At 43.9% G+C, this 23,092-nt stretch overlaps 1 protein-coding gene across 1 annotated transcript in view; it reads right to left on the bottom strand.

Annotated features, from left to right (window-relative positions):
• Positions 1–23,092, bottom strand: part of LOC308300324 (uncharacterized protein) — a gene marked incomplete at its 3' end in the record, with an annotated part of 68,154 nt that overhangs the window by 38,303 nt on the left and 6,759 nt on the right. Inside the window, exons 4-14 of the mRNA XM_080744140.1 lie at positions 22,046–22,084; positions 20,705–20,928; positions 19,982–20,078; positions 16,723–16,881; positions 8,668–8,825; positions 7,610–7,689; positions 6,004–6,167; positions 3,878–3,978; positions 2,979–3,125; positions 1,952–2,086; positions 731–951 (exon numbers count right to left, since the gene is read on the bottom strand). Coding sequence (XP_080600266.1) covers positions 731–951; positions 1,952–2,086; positions 2,979–3,125; positions 3,878–3,978; positions 6,004–6,167; positions 7,610–7,689; positions 8,668–8,825; positions 16,723–16,881; positions 19,982–20,078; positions 20,705–20,928; positions 22,046–22,084 — 1,525 coding nt within the window. The remainder of the gene's footprint in view (positions 1–730; positions 952–1,951; positions 2,087–2,978; positions 3,126–3,877; positions 3,979–6,003; positions 6,168–7,609; positions 7,690–8,667; positions 8,826–16,722; positions 16,882–19,981; positions 20,079–20,704; positions 20,929–22,045; positions 22,085–23,092) is intronic.

Genomic DNA, 23,092 nt, shown 5'->3' with positions numbered 1-23,092 from the left:
TATGCCATAAAAATTCAAAATCTTAACAAAAAAGGTTTGGAAGAATTCACTGAATGTGAAATGTATCTAGAACATATGAAAGTTTAAAAAATATATATGAAATTTTCAAGAAAATTTACTACACAATATTCTAATTATTTTAGATGGATCTGTATAGGGTTTCAAGAGGAGGGTTTTTCGGTTTGCCGTCACGGGGTGCCGCGAGATAATTTGATAATTTGGAATTTATTTGGACACTTGAAAAATTATTTAGTATAATTTTAAACTGGAAGTACAAAGTTATTTTCTGTCAGTTCTAACCAAAATGGCTGTTATCTCAACGTTTTCCTCGCAACGTAATCACTAAAATATCGTCACTGTCGGGCAGAAACCTTGTATCTCCAAGTTTCAAATGTGTACGTCTTTTGGTAAAGCAAAGCCCTGCTTCATCATTCAAGACTGTCGCACAAAACTAGTGAAAACAGACAATCTACTGTTTTCAATAGTTTAGTACATTTTATAGATGATAAATACAAAACGATTGGTTTTGGACATACAAGGTTTCTACCCGACAACGACGATATGCTATACATATAAGGTGCTGAGAGTGAAAATTATAATGTTGGGGTGCCTCGGATAAAAAAATAATAATTATGGGGTGCCCTGAGACAAAGAAGTTTGGGAACCCCTGTTCAAGAGGTCAAGGTCAGGGTCAGCAGTGTTTGGGGTCAGGGGTCAACGGTAGGCTGACCTGGGTGGCAGGTGCTTCCTGGTTCCTCCCAGCGCTCTCCTCTTCCGCGGCTCCGCCGTGATTGGCCGACTCTGCTCCTCCGTCTTGATGTTCATTGGGTGGATGTGGACGGGGGCGGGGCGAGGGCCCGCCCCCGCTGGATACGGCTGGGGGGCGGAGCGGGGGACCACCACTGGACGGGGGACCACCACTGGGATGGGCGCGGGCAACCTGATGGTCACCTGATCAATGATAATAAGAGTTAGCCTGGGATGGGCGCGGGCAACCTGATGGTCACCTGATCAATGATAATAAGAGTTCCTTTACACCAGTAGTTCTCAACCTGTGGGTCAGGACCCTCAAGGGGTCCCCAAATTATTTTGGGGGGGTCCCCAGATGATTAACTTAATGTGAAATGTTGTTTTCTCACTCAACAGTAAACAAACCAACATAAAGTTGAAGTGTATAGAAGGTATCTGCACAGTGACAATGTAAGGAGTTTTTAATACCTCTAAAATGACAAATATTAGAGGCAGAAATTGTGAAAATAGCAGATCCACATGCTCAAAACGCCTCGCAAGCATGTAGATTGGTTATTTTCACAATAGAACCGTGTTATACAAAATGTAATGCCTCAACTCTTTCTTAGTGCTCATCAGGGTGGGGGGTCCCCAGTTAAAATATGATTATTTTGGGGGTCTTGGCATGAAAAGGTTGAGAACCACTGCTTTACACAATGACACGTTCTTAAACCACATTCCCTATTATTTTACACATTGGCTATTCAAAAATAGCAGATATACAACCTCACAGCGCGGACCCGAGTGCCACGCTATGAGCTTGTAGATCTGCTATTTTTTTGTTAGTTTTTGAATCATGACAATTTGTGCAAGTCTTTGAATATATTGACCCGATTCTATAAATGTCTTCTAAAGATTTCAGAAAAAAATCATGTTTCTATCAACAGTGGTTCTCAAACTTTTTCATGTCAAGGACCCCTAGAGTTATGTATTTGGCCGCGGACCCCCATCTCGAAATATTATGTATCAGGGACCCCCACAGAAGCAAATATTTTTGTTAAAAATGTTTGAATTAAATAAGATTTGCAAAAATGTTCACAAATTTTCAAAAATGGCAGATCTACAAGCTTTGCAGCGCTGCACTCAGTGCCACACTGTGAGCTTGTATATCTGCTATTTTTCAATAGTTAAAGCATACAATGATGGTCACACACACACACACCTTGGCCCCAGCAGGAAGGCCCTTGAGCTGCTCTGGCCTCTGGAAGCTCTTGTGGTCCTGGTGCTTGTGGTCCATTTTGTCCTTCAGCAAGACGAACTGAAGACGACACTTGTTGCAGTGGAAACCCTGTCCTTTCTGATGGACGCACACACACACACACACACACACACACACACACACACACACACACACACACACACACACACACACACACACACACACACACACACACACACACACACACACACACACACACACACACACACACACACACACACACACACACAGAGGGTCACTTTGTTGTAATATTCATATATGTTTAGCATATTATTAACTGGACTATGTATGGGAATGGAATATGTACTGTCTGGACACGGTTGTTATCAGTTATCAGATTGTTATCACTTGGAATTGGAACCAGAGTATGCACTGGAGAGCAGGGACGTGCAGAGAATGTTAGAGAGGCAGGCGCTGACATTTCTAAAAGGCCCTTTTGGTGGAAATATCGAAAACAGCAGACCTCCTGGCTCATAACGAGTCTCAGCGCGACGCGTTGTGAGCTTGGAGGTCTCCTATTTTCGTTGCTTGATACCAAACTGAACTAAGCATCATCAAGTCAATTCTGGAGTTGAGGCTTATCAGCATGGATTTCTACACAGAGAGGGCAATTCTTTCAACATAAGATGCTGCATTCAAGTTTAGGAGAGTTTTTACAAAGCAATTCTCCTGAATGCTGCCTTCAGGTATGGCATGGTAAGAGGGCATTTGCATTTCTTTCACCATAGTGGGAAAAAAAACTGCATTCATGGTCTGGAGAGGGCACTTTTTACAGACGGGAAAAAGGGCAGGGGCTCAAGCCCCCTTTGATGTCTATGTGTGTACATGCCTGCTGGAGACTAGGGGTGGGAAATTAAATCGATTCACAAATGTCAAAAGATTTTATGTTGGTGTGTGTGCGTGCGTGCGTGCGTGCGTGTGTGCGTGCGTGCGTGCGTGTGTGCGTGCGTGCGTGTGTGTGTTTAGTGACCTTGTGCCTGAGGAAGTGTCCCTGGTAGCTCTGGCTGGACTTGAAGACTTTCAGACAGAAGACACACATCAGGTGGAGGAATCCTGCATGACACGCCTTGAAATGGTTCACCACGTCAGAGTAGAACGACGAGCGATACGAACACACCTGAGGAGGGAAGGGAAGGTACTTTAAGTACATTTTGATGCCAACAATTTCATACTTTTACTCAAGTGCATTTTGAATTATTTTACTTTTAAGAGAGTACTTCAACATTGCAGTATTGATACATTCCTATACAAACCCATTGTAACTTCAAACTCCATTTTAACCATGATAGATTCATCAAAAACACCCATCTTTTTTTTTTTGGTGACTCATACTACACTCCTAATACGTGAACTGAACTAACTGGGTTAGATAATGGGTTGTGGAATCTGGCATCAAGTCCAGACATGTGTGATTCCAACAGACCCTGGCAGGCACACAGGTGCACACACACACACACACACACACACACACACACACACACACACACACACACACACACACACACACACACACACACACACACACACACACACACACACACACACACACACACACACACACACACACACACACACACACACACACACACAGTGTTGGGACCCATTCTTGGGGTTTTAAGACACAAGTAAATATCCCTTTATTTTTCATTTCCCACAATTTGTTTTGAATAATTATTATTTTTAAAAAACAACTTCACAAATCCCCCCCATTGTTTTTTAATAATCCTAAATTAAAAATAAATTTTAACATTTCACAAACCAAGCTCTCATTTGGGTGTCAAGCTAAGAGGTTTGGGACCCACTGTGACTAACCTAAAAGAAGAAAAGAAAATATACAGTAGGCTATATATAGAATACCGTCAAGTTTACCTGGCAGGAGTACGGCATCTCTCCTGGCTTGTGATTGGTCTTCATGTGGACGAGGAAGATGGTCTCGTCGTCAAACGCCCAATCACAGATCTTGCATATACCTGCAGAGGGGAGGGGCTTGTGAACACGACTGTTTTCACAGAAACATGGAACAATCTTCGTCCTAAACACCCCAAACTCTGCTACCAGGGGACCTCTAAGGTCAAGGTAAAGGACCCCAAATTGATGTATTTGGTCACAGACCCCGATCTGAAAGGATGTTGTGCAGAGTACCCCCATAACAAAGTCGAGTCACACAAATATTAAAAATAAATCACAAAAGTTTGAGATTTAAAAATAGAATAGACTTAGACCTCTGAAACCTGTAGAACTCAGAGCATGTGGTCCCTGGAACTCAATATTTTGAGATGGGGGTCCGCGGTCAAATACATTTAATTCTAGGGGTCCTTGACATTAAAACATTTGAGCACCACTGATACAGAAACATACGTTTTTTTCAGAATACTGTTAGGATTTAGAAGATTTTTTCAGTGATCAACTCTGATCAGCCATGGTGCCAGTGTCACCAGTGTCTAGGACCTCTCTCCTTTATTCTTTTAATTGATTGAATACTTTATTAACAGTTTGCAAAGTTTGGCACAGAGTTATACAAAGAAATGCTAAAAGGATAACCTAAATAATCCCTCAGGGCTTGTTTCCGTTAATGTTCTGTGTATTGAATTCATCAAGACATTTTAAAGACAAACAATAATACAGTAATATGCGAAAACAGCATGTATACGAGTAAGACTTTTTACAGGGGCCAGTTACAATTTGCAGCCACCTGTAGGTGCTCTTTTAGAGCAGTTTTGAAGGAGGTTAATGAGTCATCCTTTTTATGGCTGTTGGTAGGGCAACCCACATTCTGGCCGCATAGCAATAGAACGAATTTGACCCATTTTTTGTGCCGAAACTGGGTTAATTGAGATCAGTGAGGCTCCTTCTGGTGTGTGCGCCTGTGTTTGTTTTGTATTACGTATTATTTTGGGTTAGCAAGCATATTGTGGGGAAAGCCTTCGTAGAGCGACACGTTGAACTTGCGTGAACTTGTCAATCGGCTATTTTTAGTGAAAGCTTTTGCCACAATACTAGAATGACACTATAATAGTATAAAACTCCACTCTACAGTACCATATGCCCCCAATCCCCCATGTGCGAGCGTGTCTGTATATGTCGATTCTCAATACTCATATTTGGAAGCATGGGCCATGTACATAAATTGACCACGAGTGGCCTAACAATCACAAAGACACAAAGACAAAGAGCAAGGCCAAACAACTGTCTAAATATTGCTCTGATTCAGCAGTTATATGTATAGATTGTCTGTGTAGAGGAGACGGTGCTATGCGTATCCTTAAAGGCCCGCTGTCAGCCCCGAAATTATAATAGTATGATACAGTAGGTCATGTGGTCTCTCTCCCGTGTGCATCCTCAAACAGTCTGAAATTGTTTTTGTATTTGTCGCATTCCTAATACAAAAAAAAAAGATTATAGTAAATTTGACCCCATTGTTTCTGGATGGGGACCCAAATGCATTTGGGTCCCCATCCAGAATCAATGGAGGTACATTTATTGAAATCAAATTATTGCCTTAGGAATGGGACAAATATCCAAAAATATTATTGAACTCAAGTCTCCATGGCATGACTAATCAATAGAAAGAAAGACATTTTGGGGATGAACTACTCCTTTAAGTGTCCATGAACTATCAACCCTGTTTCCCTGTAAATTAATTGTAATTTGTGAATTCAAATAAATACAGTATTTTCTGGACTATAAGGCGCACCTGACTATAAGGCGCACTGTCAATGAATGGTCTATTTTCAAACTGTTTTCATATATAAGGCGCACCTGACTATAAGGCGCACATAATAGACGCTACCGTTGCGTTATGCATCCAACAGATGGAGCTGTGCTAAAGGGAATGTCAATGTCAATGAATGATCCATATATAAGGCGCACTGGACTATAAGGCGCACTGTAGTTTTTTGAGAAAATTAAAGGCTTTTAAGTGCGCCTTATAGTCCGGAAAATACGGTAGTTAAAATGTGTGCTGGGTCTCTCTGGGGGGGGGGGGGGGGTCTTACTAGGGTAGTTGGAGGCTGTGTGGACCAGCTTCTGGTGGTTGCGGAGCTGCTGATTGGAGGAAAACAGCCGGTAACACCAACCACACGTCATGGTGCTGCCGTCCTCCTCTCTACCGCCCCCTGTGGCTGTCACCTCACAGTGCGTGAGCATGTGCTGCATGAGCCTGGAGGGAACACGCGCACGGACGCAACGCGCGCACACACGCACACGCACACGCACACGCACACACACACACACACACACACACACACACACACACACACACACACACACACACACACACACACACACACACACACGCACACACCTTTCTCAATCTACCACAGTGTTTCTCAAACTTTTAAATTCCAAGGTCTCCCCTTAACTCTGACAGAATACAAATGGAATCAAACGGACCCAAACGGGTCCATTTGGTTCCATTTGTATTCTGTCAGAGTTACAGACTTGTAAGAGTCCATTTAGACCTTCCTAAAGGAACCCACATTGGAGTCATTGTAAACCACTTTGAGAACCACTGGTCTACCACAATGCTTTGATAAAGTAACTGATGTATTTTTTTTACCGTACTTACGCTAAGTACTTTTCAATACTTCATATTTCTTCTCCGCTACATCTCAGCGGCAAATATTGTAACATTTTTAATTCCACTGTAATTATAGCAAAACTTTAGTTACAAGAGTATCACTTTGTAGATTTAGATAAAAAAAACATACATTAAGCTGGTGGTTCCCAAACGTTTTAGCTCGAGAGATTAGATGTTTGCCTGGGACCCAAACTAGTAAAAATAGCAGATCTACAACTCTCTCTGCTTGGCGAAGGGACGCGTTGTGAGCGTTGTGAGCTTGAGCTTAGAACGGCTATTTTCACTTCACTTCTTCATTATTTATTTAATCTATGTAATTTCTTGGATGTGTTTGTTGTAAAATATGTTATAAAAATATATGTTTGAGAACCACTGCATTAACCAACCAAGCCCTCATAAAAATAATCTTCGTTAGAAGCAGTTCTCTGTCACCGATGATCCCTGGCACTCACACCACAGGCTAAGCAACGTCTGTAGTAAAATACACTTTCGCTGCTCACCAAAACAGAGACGTTTTTAGGGAGTTGAAAGCCTACCCATAATTGCCGGACTATAAGCCGCACCTGAATATAAGCCGCACCAGCAACATTTTGAAGAAAAAAAAACAAATGTTTACATATATAAGCCGCACCTGACTATAAGCCGCAGGTGTCCCTCCTTCTTCCTTCTACGCTAGAGCGTACCAGGTGGCCGTTAGCTGTATGAATCTAAATATAAATCCTTCTTAAAGACCATTGTAAAACTAACTAACTGGCCGTTAGCTGTAAAAATCTTTATATAAGCCGCACCATTGTATAAACCGCAGGGTTCAAAACATGGGGAAAAAGCAGCGGCTTATAGTCCGGCAATTACGGTACTTTCCCTAGTGGGAACACTCTGAGCCCTCCACCTCACTTCCAATATACACTTTTTTGGCCAGAAAAGAAAGTATTTCCCCTGCAAAATCTGGTCAATGAATGGAGTTTTTCTTCTAAAAGTACTTCTTTTACCAGTGCTACCAGCAGCAGACGATAGATACTGACCCGATGTTGTTGGGCTGTTTGCTGGGGCAGACCTGACACTGTAGGAACCTGGGAAGAATCTTCTGCTCCGGGCTGTCACCCTGGAAGTAGGGGTGGAACGATACATTGAATAGCGATACGATACGCATCACGATACATGGTTGACGATACGACACATGGACGATAATGGTTCATTCGTGGCGATACGATATAATTCGATTCAATGATTTAAAATCGATATAGTAACTATTTAGCAAAGAAATTAAATGTGTGAAATGTGTCAACAGTGCAGGTTTTAAAAAACAAATCTATTATTATGGGTATAAATAAGTAAACGCTGTGATTCTCTAGCAAATACATGGACATTTATATTTCAACACATATGGACAGACCCGCACCTTGACATGAACACAGAGATTACACAAATCTATCGATAGCCTAAGAGTAGCTATATGGAATGAAATTAGTAAAACAATTAATTAGACCCCTCTTTTTTATTTTCCCTCTTAAAATTGCTAAATACAAGGCAAAATACTTAGTTTCCATACAACCGATTATCCGCATTGTAAAACGATACGATACAAAACGGTATGATATTTTGCTTTTGCATATCGATATATTAGATCAGGGGTGGGCAACTTCGATAATGGAGAGGACCACTCCAGTGGGACACATTGTTACTGTCAGCAAACCTCTCATCTCCAGTGAGAGTTGCAAAAATAGCAGATCTACAAGCTCAAAGCGTGTGGCAGAGTGATGTGTTTTGAGCTTGTAGATCGTCTTTTTTTTTTTTTTTTTTGGAATCCTGAAATGTAACATTTTGATTCGATTTCAAATGTATTCATGAACGTAAATGCAAATGCATTGGACATAAAAATAATATACTATAGCAGTCATTCAGAATAGACTGAAGTAATTAAAGTGGGTACATTTTCATGTTTAGAATTGTAACACTGAAATGAATAATATATCAGTATTCTGGTATTAACCTGCGGGCCGCATTAAGTGAAGGTAAGTAGTAGATAAAGGCAAATTAAAATTGATTTTTCAATTCAGTTACTATATGGTTACACCCCTACCTGTGTGTCTTTGAGGTGGTGGCCCTCGGCCCGGCCATAGTAGAACTCGTCCACCGTCATCACCACCTTGTGCGGGCCGGCCATGGAACTGGGCGAGGCACTGGGCCGGGCACTGGCGCTCGGGGCGGGCATGAAGGGCTTGGCTCCAGCAGCAGTCACTGAAAGACAGTGGAGGGAGAAGTGATTAGGGATTAGCAATAATCGTATTGTGGATTAAATTTTTCGCGATGTCGTCCTCCGTCATGCACTGGGATCAATTCACTTTTTGAGCGGTGGTTACACCGTCTCCTATACGTGGCCGTGTGTGTATGCGTGCGTGTGTGTGTGTGTGTGTGCGTGTCTGTATGTAGCCTGAAGTACCTTTTCTGACCACACATGTTAAGGGAGGGGCGCTGTTGTTCAGGCCAGGCCAGGCACACACACACACACACACACACACACACACACACAGCCCCCCCCCCCCCCCCCCCCCTTTTTCGCGATGTCGTCCTCCGTCATGCACTGGGATCAATTCACTTTTTGAGCGGTGGTTACACCGTCTCCTATACGTGGCCGTGTGTGTATGCGTGCGTGTGTGTGTGTGTGTGCGTGTCTGTATGTAGCCTGAAGTACCTTTTCTGACCACACATGTTAAGGGAGGGGCGCTGTTGTTCAGGCCAGGCCAGGCCAGGCACGCACACACACACACACACACACACACACACACACACACACACACACACACACACACACACACACACACACACACACACACACACACACACACACACACACACACACACACACACACACACACACACACACACAGCCCCCCCCCCCCCCCCCCCCACCGCTCAGTTCACACGGGTGTGATTTTTATTTACCGAGCTGCATATCCGGTACCACTTAAACCTTCTATAATTGGTAAAAGGTACTTATAATGTACGTACTTGTCTTGTACAGTCTTTTTCTCACTCTCTATCATATGTCTTTGCCAAAGAAATAGACGATCTACAAGCTTGCAACGCGTGAGCTTGTAGATTTGTCATTTTTTGGCAAATGTTCCGCCCCAGAATAATGGATTTTGATTATCGTGATAATATCGTAAATCACTATTTCTTTTGTCACAATAATCGTGATATGAAATTTTCATATTGTCCCATGCCTAGTCAAATGTTTTACTTGAGTAAAAGTATCAATACCACAATGCAGACAATGCAGAAATATCCTGTTAATGTTACAAGTAAAAGTCCTGGAGGTAAAGTACAAAAGCATTGGAATCAAAATATATGTAAAGTATACCAAAAGTACCAAATTTGAAAGTTTGAAAGTAGCAGATCTACGAGCTCACGTGAGTACATTTAGGTGATACCAATTAATACTGATTAAGGCTCTAGTAGTATATTCGGGTTTGTTTATACTTCAAAATGGATGAGACGGAGACACTGTATAGCCTACTGTGGATGCCTGGTTGTTAACTGGAATGAATGAAAGACGTCACGGGAGGAGTATACCATAAGATAACTTGTCAACAGGGGAGCAGTATAGCCTAATACTATGTATGTAGCATAGTATTTATCTTCTTTTTTTCAAGGACCCCCTGTACAAATGGAACCAAATGGACCCATAAGTACACAATCAATTTGGAACCCATCAAGGAGCCATGAGGGTACTACCTGGACCATACTTTTGAGACCACACTGGTGTAGCAGTGTTTCCAGTGAGCCAACATGCACAATATCAGCACCCTGACACATGGTGGATCGCTGTTCTTAGGTCATCGTAGAACCTTTCCACTTCCTCAATCGGTGCTACGTTGGTGGGAGAGTACACACTCATGGCCGTTGTTACTGGGTTTCCATCAAAATCGGCACTAAGGATCCTGCTGGTGTGTGGATGCACCCTGCGGAGGGCCCTTCGTGCTCGGGGGCTCACCATGAGTCCCACGCCACCTGTTGCTGCCTGAGCATCATTACGCCATGCGGATGAGGTGATGAACGTGCACCCCCCCACTCTGCGATAGTTAATTGGCTGATCCGTGTGCACTCTCCTATGCTCCTGGACTGCCAGGATCTCCACTCCCCTTTCCTCGGCACAGTTCTTCCAACCTCGCCTCTTCGGTTGCCATAATACATGGCCTCCTACAGCGCAAGAGTGCATTGGACAGTGGGCTGTGGTCAGACAGAACCCTTCCTCCCCGGAGGGGAGGGTTTGGGGTCCAGTCGTCATAGTGCCCTCCCGAGGCGTGGCTCCTGCGGACTCCCGCCGCTGGAAGTATAGGATTATCGGTGTCTTGTGTCTCCATGGAAGCTATACATTGCACATTAATAATGACTGTGGGGGCGCAGCTCCTCACAGCCATACTCTGGCCGTTTCAGGCTTGAAGCCTTCATCCGCCCTTGCTGCACACTTTCAGATGGTATACGGTGCAGAGCCAGGCGCGAGCAACGCCTTTTGTGCGGAGTGACCTTCTCCTAGATGGGTTGCCTACCATGGCTATGAGCCGCCCCCCCCCCTGCTATTTACCCATAGCGGTTAGGTTGGCAAGGCGCCAGGGCGTGTCCACACACCGGTGGGCCTGCGCACCTCACCTCTGAGGCCCACTGCTGCTCCCCGATCCCTTACAGTTTGGTTTAGTGTCCACAAGGACACGTATCTGTGTGTGGCCACGAGGAGGCACTGCAGGAGTCTTGGCGGTGGAGAGGCTGTGTACCGGCAAGAGGAGGCTTACGCACTCGGCTCCTCTGTTCACCCCCCGCAAGGAGGGCTAGCCGGTGGCAGTAGCTGAAAGCAGAAAGTAGCAAGCAGGATGCAGCATGCAACATGCACTAACTACAATCACTTCTACACAGTACTACTGCACTGACGCATCACACACACCCTGTATGCAAGTGAATACCACTCATTATCAACATTGAACTATGTCATTAATATACCTTGGAGTTGTTGTGTGGAAACAAGAAAAAGGTCCCCCACAATCTATCAACAATGAAACAATGACTGAAATTTTCATCACTTCCACAATGCCTTGCGTGTGTTATACATGTTATATGTCCGTAATTATCTGAACACGAAACAAATGAAATCCCAAACCTGGAAAGTTTATTTGCAAAAATTGCATTATCATTATAAACCAGCAGTCCACGAAAATAACATTAAAACAAGTGTTTATGGCAACATAATAACATAGCGAGGTATAGCAGCACTTTTGCTGTGTGTACAGTGTATAGAACATAGTAAATATACAGTACCAGTACTGTTATCCACTGTATATAGAACATACCAGTACATTTGTACACTTATACTGTATACAGAATGTATATACACAGTAATGTATATCAACAGTTATCCACTATATGCAGAACATACTTTGTAGTAAAGGCATACCAACAGTTTTTTACAACACATGACAGTGAATTGGAGGAATAAGGGAGTTTGCAATCTAGAGAATTTGAGGAAAAGCAGATACTGGGAGCTTAGTGGCCAGCCTACTGTATGACATCATCAGTCATCTGTGATGTCAGACGTGTATGACATAATGACTCCACATTTGGACACGGTGTCAGCCCGATCTGAGCCCCTTTTAATGTCCATAAAAAAAGGGTTAGGGTTATTTTGAGTCTGACTGAGTCTGAAATCAGGCTAAATTTGAACCACTTTAACCATTATTTTATGCTTTAATATAAAAAAAATAGCAGATATATAAGCTCACAGCGCGGCACTGCAAGCTTGTAGATCTGCTTTTTTTTTTTTATCGTGAACATTTGTGCAGGTCTTTGAATATTTTTGACCCGATTCTATAAATGTCTTCTAAATCCTTCTTCTAAATCAGTGGTTCTTTTTTTCCATGTCAAGGACCCCCAAAATTACAAGTATTTGGTCGCGGACCCCCATCTCAAAATATGCTGTTCCAGGGACCACCAGAAGCAGAGATTTGAGTTACAAATCTTCGCTTTTAAAATATATATTATGGGAAAAAAAATCATGATTTTTCAAAAAATAGCAGATCTACAAGCTCGCAGCGCGGCACTTGGTGCCGCGCTGTGAGCTTGTATATCTGTTATTCTTCAATAGTTAAAGCATTACATAATTCTTTTTTTGTCATAATAGCTCTGGCATGGATGCGATTTGGCCAGGTGCCCGGTTAGGTGTATAAAGTGCTTGTGACACTGATCGCACTCCACAGCGAATGCGGAACGTTTGCTGATGTTTCGTTTTGTTTTGTCATAATAGCTCTGGCATGGAGCTGATTGGACCAGGTGCTTGTTTAGGTGTATGAAGTGGTCGTGACATCGATTGCACTTTTCCATATTGGGAAGTAGTACGGTATAGCCCATAGCTAGCACATCCTCCTGACCGTTTCGATCCAAGTCTCTCTGCCTGACGCAGGACAAGTGTTCCTCGCTTAATTCGTGGTGGACGAGTGAGGAGCGCTGAACGTCTGTGCAGTTGTTGGATTTGTGCATAACCGAGTCCGTTTTGTTGCATCTAGTACAGAGGTCACAGTACATGAAATTGTCCTCGGAAAGGCGCAACCATGGGAACGAGGCGAGACAATCCTTGAGGAACCCGGTTCCCTTTTCTTCGGAGAGAGGCAGAAGGGATGCAGCGCTTTCGATTTCACTCGAGGTCCGCTTTTTGGGGGTTCTTTCTACTTTAATTTCAGATGTCACTTGGGGCTCAGTTGAAGTGTCAACATCGACTTCTACTTTAATTTCAGCTGGCACTTGGGGCTCAGTCGAAGCAGAGGCAGGCGTAAGTCTTGGGATCCCCGCTTGCATGGTGCTCTTGGTGGGTGGAGCAGGGGCTGAGGCAGGGAAGGGGACATCAGAGGTAGATTTAGAAGCAGAAAATATACCTGCAGCAGTTTGATGGCCAGCAATAAATGTTATCTTTTACTTTGTTCTTTATTTATTTTTATTCTACGATGAGATTTTAACAATAAACGACTGCGTCTGCGACTGGTCCAAAGTCGCGATAACTATGACTATATCGTTCACGCTGAAACCGCTCGTTGCTCTTTATCATTCACCACAGCAGTAGTTATAGTGACATTTAAAAAAAAAGCTATATACATTTCTTTTCTTTTTGTATTATTCAAATTTCACCAAAGAAGAAACCTATTGCTGGCCAACAGACAATAGCATGTACATGTTCTGCTCCCAAGTCCTCCCTGCCTCTCAGCCTGCATTTACCTCTGCCTCCAGGGACGTGTAGAGAATGTTAGAGAGGCAGGGGTTGAAATTTCTAAAATTGCCTTTCGGTGAAAATATAAAAAATAGCAGACCTCCAAGCTCACAACGTGTCGCAGTGCGGCGCGTTGAGCTTGGAGGACGGCTATCTGGTGCTTGATATCACACTGAACTAAGCATAATCAAGCGAATACTGGAGATGTGGCGTAACGGAATGGATTAATACACAGAGAGGGCAATTCTTTCAACATATGACGCTTCAAGTTCAGGAGAGCTTGGACGAGGCAAATCTCTTGAACGCTGCCTTCAGGTATGGCATGGAAAGAGGGGGCATTTGCATTTCTTTCACCATAGTAAAAACTTCATTCATGGTCTGGAGAGGGCACTTTTTTACAGACGGATAAAAGGACAGGGGCTCAAGCCCCCTTTGATGTCTATGTGTGCACGTGCCTGTCTGCTTATATTGTCGCTGTCCGGCAGAAACCTTATACAGTATGTCCAAAATGTATATTTATAAACCTCACAAACTTAACACTTTCACTTTCAAAATGTTGGTGAAAAGCAGATGTACAAGCTCAACAAAAAAGAATAATAAGTTTAAATGTGGAGGTTTCTGCCCAACAGCCATGTTATCTCTCGTTCCGAGTCTTATGAGCCCACTGCTGCACCCATTTGATTAATTATCAGATCAATTCAACATAGTACACAAATGTATCCATAATAATCACCATATACAGTATGATATCAAAGGAGAGTTAAATGGGGGTATTTCACTTTGAAACACTTCATTTTATTGTCTACTCTTGTCTTTTGAGTGCATACCCCACAGTTTTTTTTAAGTTGCTTTCTTCAATATTTAGATATGTTATCTTACTTTTTAAATAGTTGTATTTTCCTCATTTTGTTATTCATTTTCAAAACAATTAACAATGAAAAGCAGGGACAGTGGAGAATATCAGTCTCCAGAAGCAGGGATGTGGTTGTGTTGAAAATTACATTATTGAAATATTCAATCAAGCAACTTAAAAACTGTCTGAGGTGCACACAACCCAATAAAATATAAATATATAAAACAAACAAAAAAAACACAATAAAATACAACATCATAGCAAGCAACCAGTAAGACTCCCTAATCGGGAGATAAGCGACCGTCAGGTCACAGCGTGATTTTAGGCCAAAATGTGTAGCAGCAGTGTCCAAAAATGTGTTTGAGAAAATCAGCCTGAGGGTGGGGCTATATGGGACAGATCCATGTTGATGACATGAGTGTAGACATACTTTGTAGCGATTTGCGTGATTTTAGGGCAAGATTTGTAGGAGTAGTGTCCAAAAATGTGTTTTAAAAAATCGGCCTGAAGGTGGCGCTAAATGGGACAGATCCATGTTGATGACATGAGTGTAGACATACTGTGTACCGATTTGCGTGATTTTAGGGCAAAATTTGTAGAAGTGTCCAAAAATGTGTTTTGCAAGAATCGGCCTCATGGTGGCGCTAGAAGAGAGCCATGTGAGAATTGGCAACGGTTGCAGAGATATGAGCAGGGCAAAAGTGGGACATGTGACGTGTGACTGACGGACTGACGGACGGACTGACTGACGGACTGACGGACGGACAGCTGGTCGAGGTTTTGACAGTAACTGCGACCTGACGGTCGCAATAATGCACATCATCACACATATTTAAGAAAACTGTTGGAACCACTTAAACCCTATGCCAATGGTTCACAAAATGTATTGTCAACTGTCATGTATTTGGCCGTGGACCCCCATCTGAATATGTTTTGTGCCAGGGACCCCCAGCGGAGAAGAGTTGTGTAAAGAAATGCACTTCAATGTCCACCCGTGGTGGGTCCCGGGACTCACTACAGAACATTGAAAAGGGTTTAACATTGTGTTAGTGCCGGAATGACTAACACTGAACATGGCACATAGTCTACACCAGGGGTTTTCAAAGTGGGTGACGGGGCACCCTGGGGTGCCACGACGGCAGTCCAGGGGTGCCGTGAGATCATTTGATAATATTTGGAATTCATTTGGACACTTGAATAAATATTTAGTATCATTTTAAACTTGAAGTACAAAGTTATTTCCAGTCAGTTCTAACCAAAATGGCTATTATCTCAACGTTTTCCTCGCAACATAATCACTAAAATATCATCACTGTCGAGCAGAAACTCGCGATGGCGAGGCGTTGTGTGCTTGTAGATCTGCTGTTTTCACTAGTTTAGTACATTTTATAGATGATAAATACGAAACAAATGGTTTTGTACATACAAGGTTTCCACCCGACAACGACAATATGCTATAAATAAAAGGTGCTGGGAGTGAAAATTATAATGTAGGGGTGCCTCGGATAAATAAAAAAAATCACACCCAATGTGAAGTGAGCGGTGGTCGTGCTTGCATAACGTCTTCAGACTAGGATTTGAGTCTAGGATGTACAGGCTATGCTACACACACACGTTTTGCTATGGCAAAACGCTGAGGAAAAAGGCTACAGACACACGCACAGCCACTCTATGGAGTGGTTTACCACCGCTCAAAAATATTTATGGGGTGCCCTGAGACAAAAAACTACACATCTATCTAGGGGCGGCAGTGGCTCAGAGGGTAGAGAACAGGAGGGTTCCCGAAAGGTTCCCAGTTCGATCCCCGGGCTACCCCAGAGTTAGTGTGGAAGAGTCCTTGAGCAAGACTCTGAACCCCTAGTTGCTCCTGGTGAGCAGGTTGGTGCCTTGCATGGTTTCCTCTGCCATCGGTGTATGAATGTGTGTGTGAATGCAATGCCAAATCTATGCAAAGCGCCTTGGATAAAAGATGCTTAATAAATGCACCATTTACCATTTAAAGTGGTTATACGTTATGTGTTATTGAGGAAACGTACCTATTGGATGCTGCTGGGGGATGATCTTGGCGATCTTGTCGGAGCTCAGCTGGGTGACGCGGGCAGCCGATTGGCTGATGGGCAGAGTGACGTAGGTGGGCCGGACTGTACCAACTGGAGGGGGGGCACGGGGCTGAGCCAACGGAGCAAGAGGAGGGGCTAGGAATAGAGAAGGGTTATTCATTATACGTATATACAGTATATATATAAAAAAAATCACACCCAATGTGAAGTGAGCGGTGGTCGTGCTTGCATAACGTCTTCAGATTTGAGTCTAGGATGTACAGGCTATGCTACACACAAACGTTTTGCTATGGCAAAACGCTGAGGAAAAAGGCTACAGACATACGACATATGACATCACTATACAAACATGATGCTACGTACACACATTTTGCTATGGCAAAATGCTGAGGAAAAAGGCTACAGACACACGCACAGCCAAGTATAGGAGCGGTTTACCACCGATCAAAAGGCTTCAAATATTTCACTTTATGGGTCATAAATCTCGAATATAGGAAAGTGTCACTTTCTGAAAATGTCCTTTCCACGATAGTTATTGCGGACGTAGGTCGCAGTTAACTATGAAAACCGGCACATCCGTATCTCTGTCAGTCACGCCTGACACTGTGGTTCCCCTGACACATCACTGTGACATCACAGGTGATATCACAGGGAACCTTTGCGTTTAAAACGAATCCTGTAACGTACGAATGGGTTTTCCGCTCTAACTTCACGCTCTGGCTTCACTGTGATGGCACACTAACAGAATCCCTTTCATGCCCATACTGTATATGGAGTTCCCTGATGTCATCAATATTAAGCCCATGTCTAACAGAACTTCATATGGGAATGCCCATATATGGAGGCCACATACCCCACTAACAGAATCCATATATGGCCAAGACAGCCCATATCTGTGTGGCTGGTTCTACAGACAAGGATCTCCATGTATGGGCATGAAGGGGTATGTATGATGTCAGATGTCATAGACATCATAGGACTTTCACATAATGAATAAAGGGCTTTGCAGACAGGCGTGATTTTTCGCATGGAAAAAGAACTGTCAATTTCATTTTTTTAAAAGAAAACAATGATTCTGTTGGACCTCATGCACACCGGCTCCAAATTTGCCGTGCGACAAGTGGCTGCGGCAGGGCGTTTTTTTCCTGATCGAACCCAGTTCGATTTGTGCGTCTTTTCGCATGCGGTAAAAACTCACTGGCAAACGGAGGAAACGCAACGCTCCTGTGTGAAAAGCCCTTTACCGAGTAAGCATGTCTGGGCTCCTACAGCATATCTCCATATACAGTACACCAGGGTTCCCCAATTTGTTTTCCCCAAGGGCCGAATCATGTCTAGGGTACCAAGCCGAGGGCCACAGCATTGAATCATGTCTAGGGTACCAAGCCGAGGGCCACAGCATTGAATCATGTCTAGGGTACCAAGCCGAGGGCCACAGCATTGAATCATGTCTAGGGTACCAAGCCGAGGGCCACAACATTGAATCATGTCTAGGGTACCAAGCCGAGGGCCACAGCATTGAATCATGTCTAGGGTACCAAGCCGAGGGCCACAGCATTGAATCATGTCTAGGGTACCAAGCCGAGGGCCACAACATTGAATCATGTCTAGGGTACCAAGCCGAGGGCCACAGCATTGAATCATGTCTAGGGTACCAAGCCGAGGGCCACAGCATTGAATCATGTCTAGGGTACCAAGCCGAGGGCCACAGCATTGAATCATGTCTAGGGTACCAAGCCGAGGGCCACAGCATTGAATCATGTCTAGGGTACCAAGCCGAGGGCCACAACATTGAATCATGTCTAGGGTACCAAGCCGAGGGCCACAGCATTGAATCATGTCTAGGGTACCAAGCCGAGGGCCACAGCATTGAATCATGTCTAGGGTACCAAGCCGAGGGCCACAGCATTGAATCATGTCTAGGGTACCAAGCCGAGGGCCACAACATTGAATCATGTCTAGGGTACCAAGCCGAGGGCCACAGCATTGAATCATGTCTAGGGTACCAAGCCGAGGGCCACAGCATTGAATCATGTCTAGGGTACCAAGCCGAGGGCCACAGCATTGAATCATGTCTAGGGTACCAAGCCGAGGGCCACAGCATTGAATCATGTCTAGGGTACCAAGCCGAGGGCCACAGCATTGAATCATGTCTAGGGTACCAAGCCGAGGGCCACAGCATTGAATCATGTCTAGGGTACCAAGCCGAGGGCCACAACATTGAATCATGTCTAGGGTACCAAGCCGAGGGCCACAACATTGAATCATGTCTAGGGTACCAAGCCGAGGGCCACAGCATTGAATCATGTCTAGGGTACCAAGCCGAGGGCCACAACATTGAATCATGTCTAGGGTACCAAGCCGAGGGCCACAGCATTGAATCATGACTAGGGTACCAAGCCGAGGGCCACAACATTGAATCATGTCTAGGGTACCAAGCCGAGGGCCACAACATTGAATCATGTCTAGGGTACCAAGCCGAGGGCCACAACATTGAATCATGTCTAGGGTACCAAGCCGAGGGCCACAACATTGAATCATGTCTAGGGTACCAAGCCGAGGGCCACAACATTGAATTATGTCTAGGGTACCAAGCCGAGGGCCACAGCATTGAATCATGTCTAGGGTACCAAGCCGAGGGCCACAGCATTGAATCATGTCTAGGGTACCAAGCCGAGGGCCACAACATTGAATCATGTCTAGGGTACCAAGCCGAGGGCCACAGCATTGAATCATGTCTAGGGTACCAAGCCGAGGGCCACAGCATTGCTTGGGGCGACGGAGGCGTTCCCGCTACCCCAGCGACAGTTCAGATATCGTCGTTGTCGTGTGAAAATCTTGTATGTCCAAAACCGTTCGTTTTGCATTTATCATTTTAAAAATGATTTAAACTAGTGAAAACAGCCGATCTACAAGCACACAACGCCTCGCACCACGAGGCGTTGTGTGCTTGTAGATCTGCTGTTTTCACTGCTTTTGTGCGACGGCAGGGCTTTACTTTGCGAAAGAACGTACACATTTGGAGATACGAGGTTTCCACCCAACAACAATGATATACTAGTGTTGTTGCTGCTCTAATACCACCATTATTACTGGGGTTGGTGGGGGCCAGACAGTAGCCCCCCGCGGGCCGCCTATTGGGGAACCCTGCAGTACACGCAGGTACCAGGGGTCTCCATTTATGGGTAACTGGTCCGATATACTGTACATCACTGGGATTATCAGCAGGTCTTACACTGGATGAAGGTGAGAGGCTGCAGGCTGGACCCAGGAGCCATGTTCAGAACCAGCCGGGTCATCTGGACTGGCATCCCTGGTGACCCCTGGAAACCCTGGACACACACACACACACACACACACACACACACACACACACACACACACACACACACACACACACACACACACACACACACACACACACACACACACACACACACACACACACACACACCAAATTGTCAAATAATATAAGGAGGAGGGGGGGGGGGGGGGGGGGGATTTCAAACGTCTGAATTTTACATTTTTTTTTTTTTTTTAGTGGGCTATTATCTCAACGTTTTCCTCGCAACGTAATCATAAAAAAATCGTCACTGTCGGGTAGAAACCTTGTATCACCAATTTTCAAATGTGTAAGTCTTTTCGTAAAGCAAGGCCCTGCTTCATCATACAAAACTGTCGCACTAAAATAGTGAAAACAGCCGATCTACAAGCACACAACGCCTTGCAATGCGAGGCATTGTGTGCTTGTAGATCTGCTGTTTTCACTAGTTTAGTACATTTTATAGATGATAAATACAAAATGAACGGTTTTGGACATACAAGGTTTCCACCCGACAACGACGATGATATGCTATAAATAATGAAAATTATAATGTAGGGGTGCCTCGGATTAAAAATATATTTATGGGGTGCTCTGAGAAAAAAAAAGTTTGGGAACTCCTGCTCTAGTCAGTACCTGTGTGGTGAGCAGGATCTGCTGAGGTCCTCCTCCTCCTGGACCGGCCGGGAGCCAGAAGGTTCCTCCGGCAGGATTGGTCAGGAACACCTGCTGGCCCTGGGAGGTGACGTAGCTCGTCACGTTCTGGGCGGTGGCCTTGCTAAGGGTACCAGGGGTACCAGTGGTGGTGACACTAGCAGTACTGGTGATGGTGGCCATGGTGCGAGCAGCAGGTACTGGAGCTGTGGACAGAGCGGAAGCTGTGGAACAGACAGATTGCAAGTCAACTTGTATTAACTCATTGAATGCCCTTTTCAAGATGGCCGCCAAGTACCAGGATGTCACGTTCCTAGATTTCTAGTGCACGGATCAATTTTTAGTGCACGGATCGTGCACGCCCATGCACCATATATGCATCATATGTGTAGTACTTTTTAACAGCTTTCAAACAAAAAAATCCGCTTGGAAATCCGTTCAGGCATTCATGAGATAGAAGCCTTCAAAGTCAGACAAAACAGCCATTTTTGCCATTTTGAAAGATGTGTTTGTTATGGGGCTAACCATGCAATTTCGCGATTGCGATCATGCCTAATACATTTTAGGCATTTTTAGATTTTTTTTATAAAAAAACATTTTGAAAAAAAGAAGAAAAAAAATCAAAATGGCTTCCAACTCGGGAAACTCGGGCTGTGGCAGCCTGGGACTACTGTAATAACTCGGGAAACTCGGGCCTTGGCAGTCAATGAGTTAATAGAACAGGGACACATTATTGTGTATCATTATTTTATGCTTTAACAATTGAAAAATAGCAGATGTACAAGCTCACAGCGCGCTGCGAGCTTGTAGATCTGCTATTTTTGAAAAATCGCGAAAATTAGAATTTTGACCCGATTCTATAAGTGTCTTTTGAATCCTTCTAAGATTTTTTGCAAAAACCTATGTTTCTATGTCAGCAATCTGGCCAGCCATCGTCAAAGAAAAGGTCCTTTTCACTTCACTGGAGCTCAGCTAGTCTGTTCTTGAGAGACTGCTATGTCAGTGGTTCTCAAACCTTTTCATGTGAAGGACCCCCAAAATGATATCTATTTGGCCACGGACCCCCATCTCAAAATTTACAAACGTTCGCTTTGAAAATACATATATTCAAAGATTTGCACACATTTTCACAACTTTTTCAAAAATAGCAGATCTACAAGCTCGCAGCACAGCTTGTATATCTGCTATTTTTCACTGGTTAAAGCATTCAATAATTCTAGGCCTAAATGGGTTAACTGTACATTCAAAAGCCAAATGGTGTGCAGTGATGACGTCACGTGTAAATATTTGATTAAATCCGTTGATTGATTGACGACGACTCACCTGTGATCACTGCAGGTTTTGGAGGATTGGGAAGCTCTTCTATAAGTAGACAAACAGACAGACAGACAGACAGACGGACAGACAGACATTTAGGCAGGTGGTCAGACAGACAAGAACCACCAACCCCAAAATCAATCACTCAACTTTTTTTTTTTTAATGTTTTTTGAAAATGGTTTGAAATAATAATTAAAAACAAAATGTAGGATACAAAACAATAAGGGACCCATAAAAAATGTGTCCACGACCCACAAATGGGTCCCGACCCACTGTTTGGTTAACAGCGGGTCATAAAGATGACTTGTATCATAGCATGGTCACATGACGTCTGAGATCCACACTGGAGGTCCATGATTCCATGTTCTCCCAACTTCAGTAAATGTAATTCATACAAAAATAAAATAAAACGATTGGGAACTACAGACTACTGTGCATATAGCCTGTAGTAGGCTCATTACATTGACGTAGTGTTGTATCACAAAAGTCAGTGTTGTTTTTGTGTTTGCTAACTTTCTGGTGCAAACAAGGTCCTTTGGATGTGGGTGGGGACAGGGATATTCAAATATTCAGAGTTGTGAAATACCGGTTTAGCAGGCGGTAAAAAGCACGTTGTGAAACGCCCACAACGGTTCCCGGCTATCGACTCTGCTTTTGTCTGGAAAGTCTGATGAATATCCACTCATTAAACTTAAAATTATAACTCAGACTTCAATAACGGCTGACACCTGAACAACAACCTGAATGAGGTCTACTTTCCATTAGAAAGACAAAAGGACACACACACTCACTCACTCACTCACTCACTCACTCACTCACTCACTCACTCACTCACTCACTCACTCACTCACTCACTCACTCACTCACTCACTCACTCACTCACTCACTCACTCACTCACTCACTCACTCACTCACTCACTCACTCACTCACTCACTCACTCACTCACTCACTCACTCTCACACACACACACACACACACACACACACACACACACACACACACACACACACACACACACACACACTTGAAAACAGCAAGAGATGTTCAATCG

This window comes from Nannobrachium achirus (assembly GCF_963921795.1).
Source record: "Nannobrachium achirus genome assembly, chromosome: 2".
Lineage (NCBI taxonomy): Eukaryota > Metazoa > Chordata > Actinopteri > Myctophiformes > Myctophidae > Nannobrachium > Nannobrachium achirus.
The sequence above is the reverse complement of the archived record's forward strand: the minus strand, read 5'-3'. Positions and strand labels throughout refer to the sequence as shown.